The sequence below is a fragment of the Kogia breviceps genome, chromosome 4 (assembly GCF_026419965.1).
Source record: "Kogia breviceps isolate mKogBre1 chromosome 4, mKogBre1 haplotype 1, whole genome shotgun sequence".
In the NCBI taxonomy this organism is placed as follows: domain Eukaryota; kingdom Metazoa; phylum Chordata; class Mammalia; order Artiodactyla; family Physeteridae; genus Kogia; species Kogia breviceps.
The window spans coordinates 1904302-1916109 of record NC_081313.1 but is presented as its reverse complement, the minus strand read 5'-3'; the positions used below and the strand labels follow the sequence as shown (position 1 = coordinate 1916109).

General features: G+C 55.1%; 1 protein-coding gene across 2 annotated transcripts; it reads left to right on the top strand.

The window, feature by feature from the left end:
* The first annotated feature begins 936 nt into the window (after positions 1-936).
* Positions 937-6173, top strand: IRX2 (iroquois homeobox 2). 2 transcript variants are annotated; one of them, XM_059062009.2, is made up of 4 exons: positions 937-1185; positions 2548-2953; positions 3256-3969; positions 4788-6173. In XM_059062009.2, exons 1-4 carry the CDS (start codon positions 937-939, stop codon positions 4838-4840), a joined length of 1422 nt encoding a protein of 473 aa, XP_058917992.1. In that variant the 3' UTR covers positions 4841-6173. The 2 variants fall into 2 exon arrangements, with proteins under 2 accessions (XP_058917992.1, XP_058917991.1); XM_059062008.1 differs by lacking the exon at positions 4788-6173 and having other exon boundaries at positions 3256-4073.
* The last annotated feature ends 5635 nt before the right edge of the window (positions 6174-11808 follow it).

The following is an 11808-nucleotide window of genomic DNA, read 5'->3' as shown; positions in this document are numbered from 1 at the left end:
CAGAGAGGGGGCACGGGCCGCTCGTCCCCCCCAGTGGCAGCCCGGCGGCCTCTGCCGGGTTCTCGCGGGCCGAGCTGGGGGCGGGGCAAGGGAAGGGGGCCAGCGCGGCGGGGTCTGGGGGGCTGGCCGCGGAAGGTGGGAGGGCGGGTGCCGGGAGTCCGCGAGAGTTGCAGGGGGTGCGCACTGCTCGGCCCGGCCAGGCTGCGGGGCCGCGAGCTGCGGGCTGGGTCTGCGAGAGAGGCGACTGCGCCACAAAAGCCTGCGCGTCGCTACCGCCTTCTCCTCCTCCTCTCCCCTCCCTCCCTCCCCCTCCCTCCCTCCCCCTCCCCCTCCCCCTCCCCCCTCCTCCCCCCTCCCCCCTCCCCCCTCCTCCCCTCCCCTCCCTCCCTCCTCCTCCCCTCCCCTCCCCTCCCCTCCCTCCCTCCTCCTCCTCCTCCTCCTCCTCCTCCTCCTCCTCCTCCTCCTCCTCCTGCCTCCTGCCGCCCGCTCCTCCGCCCCCCTCCCCGGCTCGTCTCCGCCCCTCCCCCGGCCGCGGCCTGGCCGCTGGAGCGGGCAAAACGGGCGGGGCAGGGGAGGGGGCGGGCGCCCGAATATGCAGATGAGCTCGTGACGGACAGCTCCGCGTTCCAATGTCCCTCGGAAACTCGAGCGCTCCTTCCTCAACTCCTCACTCCCGAGTCCAGACTCCCCCAAACCCCGACCGCCGGCCTGGCGCGCGGCTGCGCCCACCGGCTCCGCGCTGCCGCCGCCGCCGCCGCCGCCCAGCCACTCCCCCGGCCCGCGGGCCGCCCGGGCTAGTGCGCAGGCCGGCCTGCCTCGGCCGGCAGTCCCCGCGCCCGCCGCCGCCGCGCCGCGCCCCGGCCGGGCGTGGATGGAGGGCGCCGCGCGCCCTGCCCGCTGCTCGGCGTGACGCGGGCCCGGCGCCCCGCGCCCACCATGTCCTACCCGCAGGGCTACCTGTACCAGGCGCCCGGCTCGCTGGCGCTCTACTCGTGCCCGGCGTACGGCGCGTCGGCACTGGCGGCGCCGCGCAGCGAGGAGCTGGCGCGCTCGGCGTCGGGCTCGGCGTTCAGCCCGTACCCGGGCTCGGCGGCCTTCACCGCGCAGGCGGCCACGGGCTTCGGCAGCCCGCTGCAGTACTCGGCCGACGCCGCCGCCGCCGCCGCCGGCTTCCCATCCTACATGGTAACCGCGCGCGGGCGGGCGGGCTGGACGCGGGACGCCGGGCGCGGAGACACAGATCGCGGCGCCAGCGGAGCGGGGCCGGGGATCCGCGAGCTGGGCCGCGGGGAACGTGCCGTGGGAAGTGGCTCCGCAGTGGGCGACTGGGGTCGCCGCGCTGCTGGCGGGACGAGAGGCCAGGGCAAGAGGCAGGGCGCTCGGCCGGCGCCGTCCTGAGCGCGGGCCGAGACTCGCGCTCCACGCCCTTCCCCTCGGCTGCAGGGGTCATTTTTCCCAAGAGTCTGTGAAGTGCGACTCCGCTGGGGTCGGGATGGGATCTGTCCTGGGTGGTCCTTCTTTCAGGCGCCGAAGCTCGGCCAGCAGTCCGGAGCGGGCCGGGGCTCGCTGCTTTCGGCGCGGGGCGCAAGGGTCGGCGCCGCTGGGGCCTCCGGGGCGATTACCGAGTGTTTAGCATCTACTTGTAGGGGCTTGGGGTCACCGGGTTGGGGAAGGGGGGGGCATCGGCAGAAGCTCTGGGGCCCGGCCCGGCCGCCAAGATCTCAACCATAATCTGTCCCACAGGCCACGCTTCGGAAAAACGTGTCGGCCGGCGTTTGGCCAGCTAAGTGCCGCCTCGGTCCCCTGCGCACCGAGAGCAGCTCCTGCTTCCCCGACCCGGGGTCGGCCCGCGCTCCTCGGGGTCGCAGCTGGGCCCGGCCGGGTGTGGCAAAGCGCGTTTTAGATGATGGAGGCCGCAACGGGGGCTTGTGGCCACCTCCCGCGCTCGGCGGAATTCCAGGGCAGCGTTGGAGTAGCTGGGGCCTCGGCGAAGGCTGTAAAAGTCTCGAATTTAAACGTTAAAGGCTGAATTAACATGCTAATTACCACGTATTTGAAGAATTCGAAACGGTGACTGGCTTCTGAGTTGCAAATTGGATTTGCCGAGCTTTAGGGCGGTGAATAGCGGAGCGGGGGGCTCTGGGGTAGTTTTTTAACCATATAAGGGCTGGGGAGGGGAGTAGGGGAGGCAGCCGCACTTAACATCCAGAGAAATTTAGATATCAGGAAACTACCTGTGGGCCTGTGTGCGCGTTCGTATTTGTGTACGTCTGTACCGGCGGCCCAGGGGCATTTGGGGGAAGATGCGTCGTTTTAGGAAAGTGAAATAGTTGGAAATTTTGATAATAAAACCGTATCGCTTTTCTTGATCAACAGCTGGCCTTAAATTACCCGCTGCGTCCTTTTGCTCTGTTGCTGCGGGAAGCGCAGCTCTAGCGCCGGAGGCATCGTGGGAAAGGCGGCCACGGGAGGGCTGAGGGGTCGCCTTGGCTCTGACGCCCGGCAGGTCCCCAAGCGACCCGCTCACCAGGCTCTTGTCGGTTGCAGGGTGCGCCTTACGACGCGCACACGACCGGGATGACGGGCGCCATCGGCTACCACCCGTATGGGAGCGCGGCCTACCCGTACCAGCTCAACGACCCGGCCTACCGCAAGAACGCCACGCGGGACGCCACGGCCACGCTCAAGGCCTGGCTCAACGAGCACCGCAAGAACCCCTACCCCACCAAGGGCGAGAAGATCATGCTGGCCATCATCACCAAGATGACCCTCACGCAGGTCTCCACCTGGTTCGCCAACGCGCGCCGGCGCCTCAAGAAGGAGAACAAGATGACGTGGGCCCCCAGGAACAAAAGCGAGGACGAGGACGAGGACGAGGGCGACTCGGCAAGGAGCAAGGAGGAGAGTCCGGACAAGGCGCAGGAGGGCACCGAGACTTCGGCGGAGGACGAAGGTGAGAGGGGCCGAGGCGGGCGCAGGGTCGCGGGGGCTTGCTTCCCAGGCGGGGCGTCAAGCTGAGGTCAGGGAGGATGAGGTCGGGGGCTGGGGGGCGGGGGTGGGCAGCACGCCCGGCGCTCCAGGTTCGGGCCTGGAGCCTCGGCCGCCTGGCAGCTCCGGGCCGAGCAACTTCTCCTCGGTGAGCGCGTCCTGGGAGGTCACGCTCCCTCGAGGACGCGGCTCGGGTTGGGTCGAAGTGAGGGAGCAGGTGGGGCAGAGAGCCCCCGGGTGCCACAGACCGTGCCCGCGCCCCTGCAGGGATCAGCCTGCACGTCGACTCGCTCACGGATCACTCGTGCTCCGCCGACTCGGACGGAGAGAAGCTGCCGTGCCGGGCCGGGGACCCCCTGTGCGAGTCGGGCTCGGAGTGCAAGGAGAAGTACGACGAACTGGAGGACGACGAGGACGACGACGAGGAGGGCGAGCGGGACCTGGCGCCGCCCAAGCCCGTGACCTCGTCGCCGCTCACCGGCGTGGAGGCGCCGCTGCTGAGCCCCCCATCCGAGGCCGCCCCCCGCGGGGGCGGCGGCGGCAAGACGGCGCTGGGCAGCCGGACGTCGCCGGGCGCGCCGCCGCCCGCCAGCAAGCCCAAGCTGTGGTCTCTGGCCGAGATCGCCACGTCGGACCTCAAGCAGCCGAGCCTGGGCCCGGGCTGCGCGCCGCCGGGGCTGCCAGCGGCCGCCGCGCCCGCCTCGTCCGGGGCGCCTCCGGGCGGCTCGCCCTACCCCGCGTCGCCGCTGCTCGGCCGCCACCTCTATTACACGTCGCCCTTCTATGGCAACTACACAAACTACGGGAACTTGAACGCGGCGCTGCAGGGCCAGGGGCTCCTGCGGTACAACTCGGCGGCCGCGGCCCCCGGAGAGGCGCTGCACGCCGCGCCCAAGGCTGCCAGCGACGCGGGCAAGGCGGGCGCGCACCCGCTGGAGCCCCACTACCGGCCCCCCGGCGGCGGCTACGAGCCCAAGAAAGGTAGGCGGCCTGCGGCCCGCGGGGCCCTGGGGGCGGGGGCTCCGGCGGGACCCCGGCTGGTGAGCACCCTCGAGGAGCCGGGGAAGGGGCCGGGGGACCTGTAGGTCTGGCCGGGGGAGCTTTGTCGCTTACACGAGAATGGGAGGAAGACAGGACGTCTTTGGACGGTGGTTCTTGGATTACAAGTTAGAAGTGAATGGGGTGGTGAGGGCAGAAAGGAGGCGCAGGGCCAGGCGATCCTGCCTCGAGACGGGACTTGCCTCCTTATAACTGACATTTCCTTTGATTTCTCATTATTACCGTTATTAGTATTCTCGTGACTGTTTTCATTTGGGCAAACACAAATTGCCACAAGATGCAGCTGACAGCTTTCCCCCCGCTGACTGAGCCTAAGCTTCTGTGTTTTCTGTCCCTTTATAGAGTCTCAGCTGAATCTCCTCTTCTGCCTTTGGCTGGAAGGAAACAAAACGTTCTAGTTCTTCCCAGAGGCCTTAGTTTTTTAATCTTCAAAATAGAAAACGAGAGCCTATTTTCTTTCTCTCCTTTTCTTTATATCGTCTCTGTTGCTCATAATTCAGGCTTGAGCTGATAAGACCTGTAAAAGGAGTCGAGGGGGAGAGAAAATGAGGACGCGGAAACATGACCGAAGTCTGTCTCAGGCAGTGGTGGTGGAGACAGCGGGCTCCCCCAAACTGCTCGCTAGGCGCAGGGGGCAAGGGCATGGCGTGCGTGGGTGTGCGGGCTGGTGGCTGTGCTGCTGTCTGGGAGACTGATGGCTCTGGGGGTGGGTTCTGACTAACTGCCCCCTCCCCTGACAGATGCCAGTGAGGGCTGCACCGTGGTTGGTGGAGGCCTCCAGCCCTACCTATAGAAGGGCCGCACACAGCAATGCAAGTAAGTGGGCTCCCTGGGGTTCCCCCCTACCCCTTGGGGAGCCTCCCAGAACCAGCTGCCCTGTAAACTTGCTTAGTGTGTATTTCTTGCTTTTTGTCAGGGGGTCTGAGGACAGAGCACTGCAACCTCCCCCTTTTTGTTTGTTTGGCGAGGCTCTCCCCTTTCCGTGGGAGACGATCCATGCTCCCTCTTTTCTGCTCAAGTTCTGCTTTACAGAATCACGCCTTTAACTGGAATGTATTTCTTGCACTACTGCTGTGGTTTTCTCTTTGGAAAAAATAGACTCTTAAAGTCTGGGTATTTGTATGCAATTTGGAACTTTCCTTTGTTTTTTTAACTATGCTAGACCCTTAATAGACACTTGCTTTGGTGAGCGAGTGCTCCTGAAACTTGGGGTATCAAAGCCCTTTATAGATGATCTTTGCAGAGTCAGACTGGAGAGACATAGAAGGACTAGTCTCGTCTTTTATCAGGCTTGTCCCTATGTCCAGATGGACTAGATAGGGCCGTGCAGCTCGCCTGGCTGACAGCAGTAACTCAAAAAATACCCACTTTACAAGTAGGCACAATTACCAGTCACAGATCTTGAAGATGGGAAAAAGGCAAAACCATTTCAGATGGACTCCTTCTTAGAGTATGATGATGTTGGCATGGGACTGAAGGATTTGGTATGATTTGGTCTTTTCCTTGGTCCACAGGTAGGTGTCACAATTGCTTTGGAAAAAAAAAAGTCAGCAGGCCATTCTCTCTTCCCAAGTTCATAAATATACAGATATATATTAAAAAAAAAAGATCTCTAAATCCGGACCACATCTTGTGCCACTGTAAAAGAGAAGGATCCACAGGGCACTGCCAACCCACAGACTCGATTGGAACAGACTTTTGTTGGACATACGTGAATTTGTTGGCATAGTATAGCTTCCCCAATGTATGTGTGACTTTTGCAAACAATCTTTTTTCTCAGGATATCTTGAATTGATCACTTCATTGCCACGGTATATATTCTATAGGTGTGATAGGATTTACTGTAAAGTTTATTTGTAAAAGATGTACACAGTAGAAATAAAACGTGATTATAGAACTTGAGTACTTAAGAAGTGGAAACAAATTTGATATTTATTTTTATAATGATATAAAGCTTCTAGTAATTTATGCAAGTTGTATTGCAATGGAATCTAAACCTTTTGTAAATAAATTCTGCCTGGTTTTTATTTGAACATTGCTGGTTATATAATCTTTGTTGGTTGTTTAACAAGAATTCTTTACTAATTTATATCTTAAATTGTAAATAAAAGCAAACTAGTCTACAGCAATGTGGTGTCTGGGGCTCATTTGTCCTGGAAGAGTGATTTGGGTAGGGAGCCTGGTGATAGTAAACCCCTCTGCCCAGGTGATCTGACCTCAGGCTTTCTAATGGAAATGTGTAAAATAATCTCTCCCTTCTCCTGCTCCTACAAAAAGGAAGATGGAAGAGAAGTACACAGTAGGGAGATATGTATGGGGTTTTAGGTTATTTATATACACGTGCGTTGCAAGAAAATTCAGATTTTGTGTTCTGAATATGAAAATGGCTTGTTAGTGTACATTTTAAAAGCTTGGCAAGATAAAATGATCTGATATGCCTATGCATTAGGATCCATTTTATATTTATTTCTGGTATAGGCTTATTGAACCTTCTCAGTAACTAGAGAATTGTGATAACATGGATAATAGTTACACCCTCAGCATAAATTATTGAGGGAAATAATTGTTTATTGTAACCTTGAATTATCCAGATTGGCGTAGATTATTCAGATTTCTTGGATGACTTCTTAACTCTCCTTTTCATATAACTCACATTAAACACACGGCGAAAATCTGGGAGGGGGGATTTATTTTCCTTACAGTGACTCTTATCCTTACCCTGGGGGAAAAGAAAAGTTTAAAGAACCTTAGCCTATTGCCTCGTTATTGTGTTACTGTCTAATTATAGGACAAGTCTAGAATTTGTAGTCAGGGAACATATTCCCTTTGATTAGTATCATAAAAGCAGCAGAACTGTCACTTTAATTTTCAGCAAAATTATATTTATATCCATATAATATAATCCCAGAAAAGAAATGAACAATCATTTATTTCCTCTCCAAAGATAAATTGAGTGAATATAACTTAAGGTTATAAAACAAGAATAATAGCTTCTTAGATTGCCCTTTAATCAATCATACACTTATTTTTCAAGAGGTTCATCTATTTTATTCCATGATTAATAATGTTACAGCCTGAGAGCATTATTGGATCCCAGTGGGGGTCGTCCCGGATGCTTTTAGCTGCTTTGGAATGGTCAGTTGGGGTTCATTATGGGCTGATATTGAACAATTTATAAAATCTTGTCTAAACATCTGCCAGCTCCGATAGGCCGAGGTGTCTGAGGATGGGAAATTGCTGGACCAGTTGATATTGACAAACGGATCTCTCTCCAGTGGCTTTTTGTGCCTTAGAAATTAGTGGCCTCTTGCTGGGGTCTTGTTAGAAAGGGTATTTGAAAGTAATCTTAGATACTTGAGGCAAATGCAGGGGGTTGTGAACTGGTCACAGCACCGTGCCTGTGGGAGGAACGGTGGGGTCTGACTGCCAATGGAGACGCAGGCCAAGGTTTCGGTTTTCTATTACTTCCCAGGCATTTTGTTGGCTTTGAGTAGATAAGCATTTGGAGGTTAGCAGAAAGCGAATCTCTGGGGTACACAACTATTTTTTTCTCCTTCCTGCCTCTCCTAGTAAGAGACCTTGACATGTTTGGATCTGAGCTATCTCTTGGCAACAGGGAAGATTTTTCACGTGGGAAGCCTGGTTACTCTGTGGCAGCATGTCAGGAAGAAAAACAAATTCGAGTCTGTGGACATAAAAGTGAGGCGGGAGCTCCTTTGCCTGTTTTTGTCTTAGATGAAACCTTTGTAGAATTACTGTGAAGATAATGATTTTCCCTCCAGATAGCATTTGACATTGCCATATGAAGGTGTTAAGTAGTTCTGCTTTTATTAATATTAGCTGTATGTCCTAAATCAACATGGAATACAATGTGTGTAGCAGCAATATCTGCTATACGCAATATTATAATTTGAATATTTGAAGACTTCAGTGAAGAGTAAGAAAGTTAACAATATTTAACAAATTAAGCACTGAAAGACCATGCCCCCAGTGAAGATATACACTGAGGGCACTCCATCTCTTAAAGAAGTGTGGAGTGGAGAAGTAGGAAACCCAGGCAAAAATTGATCTCCTTGCACATGTTCAGAAATTGAAGCCTGGATAAAAGCTGTCTCCCTTTGGAACTGAAGATTGTTTTACCTGGACATGTGATCCCTTCCCTACACACACACACACACACACACACACACACACACACACACACACACACAGCAGCCCTCCGCTCAGGGATAACGCATACCTTTCAATGGGTGAAAACTCAAAGCAGCCCAGGAGATTAGCCCAGGCTAACGAATCTTCTTTGATGTTTATAAGTCCAACAAATTATCAAAGATTTCCATAACTTACCCACCCTGCCTCCTGACCTGAATTTCTTTCTGGAAAACTTGATTTTGAAATGTGCTCTAAGCACATAAAAGCTGCAGGTGTTTAGCGGGATCTTTTTAAGGAAATACAGAGTGAGTTATGGTTTCTCCACGTAGGTCCTTAGGGAAGATGAGGGAGAAACAGAGACAGAGATAGAGACACAGACACAGAGACAGAGAGACCCTTCTTAGGGAAGGAAGCTGCTGCGTCTGATTTTTATCTTTTGCTTTAAAATCTAGCTAATCAAACATTACGTCCTGGCCTACGAAGACTTTCGCAGATGTTAGCGGAGGCGGAGGAGAGGGAGGCGCGCACCGGCGAGCACGCGGGGCCTTGCGGACGCGGGCCTGGCCCGGCCTCCCGCCCCTCGGCTGGGATGCAGCCCGCGGCCCGGCCGGCCGGCCTCGGCCCCGCGCGGCCCCGCGTGCCTTAGAGCAGATTTATCGGAATTCGCGCTTTAATCTCAGGTGGGCCCCGGGGTCGGGCGCTGCCGAGAGCAAGGGGAGCGATTGCCCGGCGGCCGCAGGCTCGGCGCCCGTCAAATGTCAACATTTGTTCCCAATAAAAGAGTTATTGTTTCTGCAAAGCTGCCGGGCAACTGCCTTTGAAACTTAAAAAGAACTTCATCCACCTTTGTCTGCGGCGAGGCCGCGGGGGCGGCGGAGAGGAAGGGGCCGGGCGCCCGGGCCGGGGCTCCGCGCATCCCGCATCCCTCGCCGCCGCCGCCGCCGCCGAGCGAGTCCCGGAAGCGCGGAAGCGGCCGGGTGCCTGCGAGGCTGTCCTCCCGCGCGTGTGTATCCGGCATCTTTGGACCTGGCCGGTGCGCACCGCTGCGGAAAGAGCGGACGGAGCAGCCGCCCTCCACCGGCCACGTGCGTCTTAGGGTCATTTAAAATCGCACTGAAATATTATCAGAGGCTAAGCGTCAAGTCGACCCTTTTGTTTCTTAACGTGACGGAATAAATGTGCCCTAAACTTTCTCTGCTCGAGTCGCCGTAAAGAGACATCAGTTTGCAAACATCATTACAAAGCCACCGCTTCAGTCGGAGGCATCCCTTTTCAAATGTAAATAATACGCTGGATTATTAGAAAGTTCCTCCAAGTAACAGTCTACACTGATTATCCACCATATACTTTTTCTTTAGTTTCCCAGTGCATTGAGAATCCCAAGGAAAACATTCATTTTAACCCCAAACTAAGGATATAAATAGACTCATTAAATATGTGTTTTTACACTGCCTTTTACAAAAATAACATTTTAAACATTAAGAAAAAATGTGTTAACCCAAGAGACAATCTTGGGAGCAATACACAACAGTCTGTGATATGTGGATATTATGATTAACATCATTTGAATTTCTACAAATCGCAAAGGGGACATATCCCTTTGATGTATTTGCAAACCTTTATGTAAGTGACAAATCCCTGCAGATATTTTAAAGGCTTATTATAAGGAGAAGTAATCTATGACAATATAATTTTCCAGTTGCTGGAAATTACTTTCTATTGGCCATGATGAAACCACACACCAGCCCTTCCCTTTGCTCGGGCTAGAATGCTAGGAAACCAGCGTTTGATGCTATGCACTTGGACGTCAGGCATGGGTAGGCGAGGGTAGCACCACTTCTACCCCCAGTTTGGGGAGCTAATACCCCCATTTTCATGCTCTCCTCTGCTTTTTCACCTGCATCTCCTGCAAACAGAGGGATATAGTCTCAGCTGGCACCTACACCCTCCACCCTCTAGGCAGAGAAAATAGGCTTGTATTCCCTCTACCGAGGGCAGAGTGTTCTCGCTCTTTCTAAGAAAGATAAAAATTGAAGCTGTTGGGAAGGAGGACTCTACTGGTAATATAATGCAAATGGGGTGAGTCAGGAAATCTGCTGTCTGTTCTTTTGCAACCCCAGGTAAAAGGAAAGGGGAAGAATGATTTTTGTTTGTTTGTTTGTTTAAGTGTGGCTCCAAGATAATAAGGAAGCATCTTTTGAAAAGGTGTCCCGATGTTACTTGGTTCTCGATGAAACTGAAAACAAATTAAATCTAAGATTCTTAAAGAAGCAGCTGTGAGGTTTGGGGCTGCCTCCAAATGGGAACTGAGTGGATCTTCATAGGCAATGCCCAGAGGGAAGGAACAAAATAACAGTACACAAGCACTCACGTTTTTTTAGGAGGGGGGCGGGGGGGGGGGATTGACGATTGTGTGTAAGTTCTGATCAATTATCAACCATTAGTGTCAACAACTGGGTTATAATTCCCTTTGGTTATTTGAAAGAATATACATTTTTTTCCATTTCTCTGATTGGGTAATTGGTTAATGCTCTTGAGTAACGATTCTAAGAGGAGATGATCAGACCAGGCCCCTTCTGTTGGTGACCTTTAGGGAAAACACACATTCATGCTCTCCTTGTCAGAAATTCCCTCCCAGCTTCCATTCTACTAGCAGGCACCTTTATGTCCCCCCTCTGCCATAAATAATGACTCGCGAGGAAAAGGGGAAAGTGACAAACAAATAGAGTGAAGCTGGGATTAATGAGGCCGACCAAAGTTAGTGGGGCTGGGACTGTTCGCAGCCGCGGGTCTAAGCAAGGCCTATAACGGTGCCAGCATTTCTAGCCTTTCCCCTCCAAGATCAAAAGAAAGCACAAAGCGAACGTTTTCTAACAGGGGAAAGTGGGTTGCGGGAGGACCCCTGTTTTCAGGCCCTGTTCCTACCAGCACAGTGGGACCAGCCTGGCCTGGTGACGGGAAGGGTGCCGAGCGTTCATCCTGAGCAGGTGCGGTACCGCGTGACCCGGGGGCGTCACGAGCCCTGAAAAGTTGGGAGGTGAGTTAGCAGGTCAGGTGGGGACATGTAGGTGGCCCAGAAAGACAGGGGAGGCCGATCGTTGCCCCGACGTGCTCGGTGGGGAGAGGCAGTGTCAGCCCGGGAGGCCGCTCCGCAGCGCGCGGAGGGGAGGCCGTGGGCGCCGGCGGCCGCGGGAGAGGTGCGTGACCTGGAGGCGCCCCGCTTACCGGCCGCGCTCGCCACGGGGGCCCCCAGGGTCCCGAAGTTCATTAACGGCATTTAACCCAGGGTCGGTTCTGAGCCCGCGTTTGGCCCCTGCACAACTACTACAATCATTTCTTCAAGGAACTGGCTTTTCTCCACGGTCTCCAGCCCCCCGGGCCTTCCGGGCTGAGGACGTCCTTCAGCTGACACCCCTAGACCCACTTCTGTGCTCCCGGCCTCCGGTGCTGCGCCGCCGCCACGTGTGCGCTCATTGGTCACATCGAGGCCCCCAAAGGCAGCGGCCAGGACCGAGGCGGGCTAGCAGAGCAGCGCAGCAGGTCCAGGGACCGCGGAGGGCGCGGGAGGGACCGCAGGACCCGGCTGGGAGCCCTCGCCCGGGGCCCTGG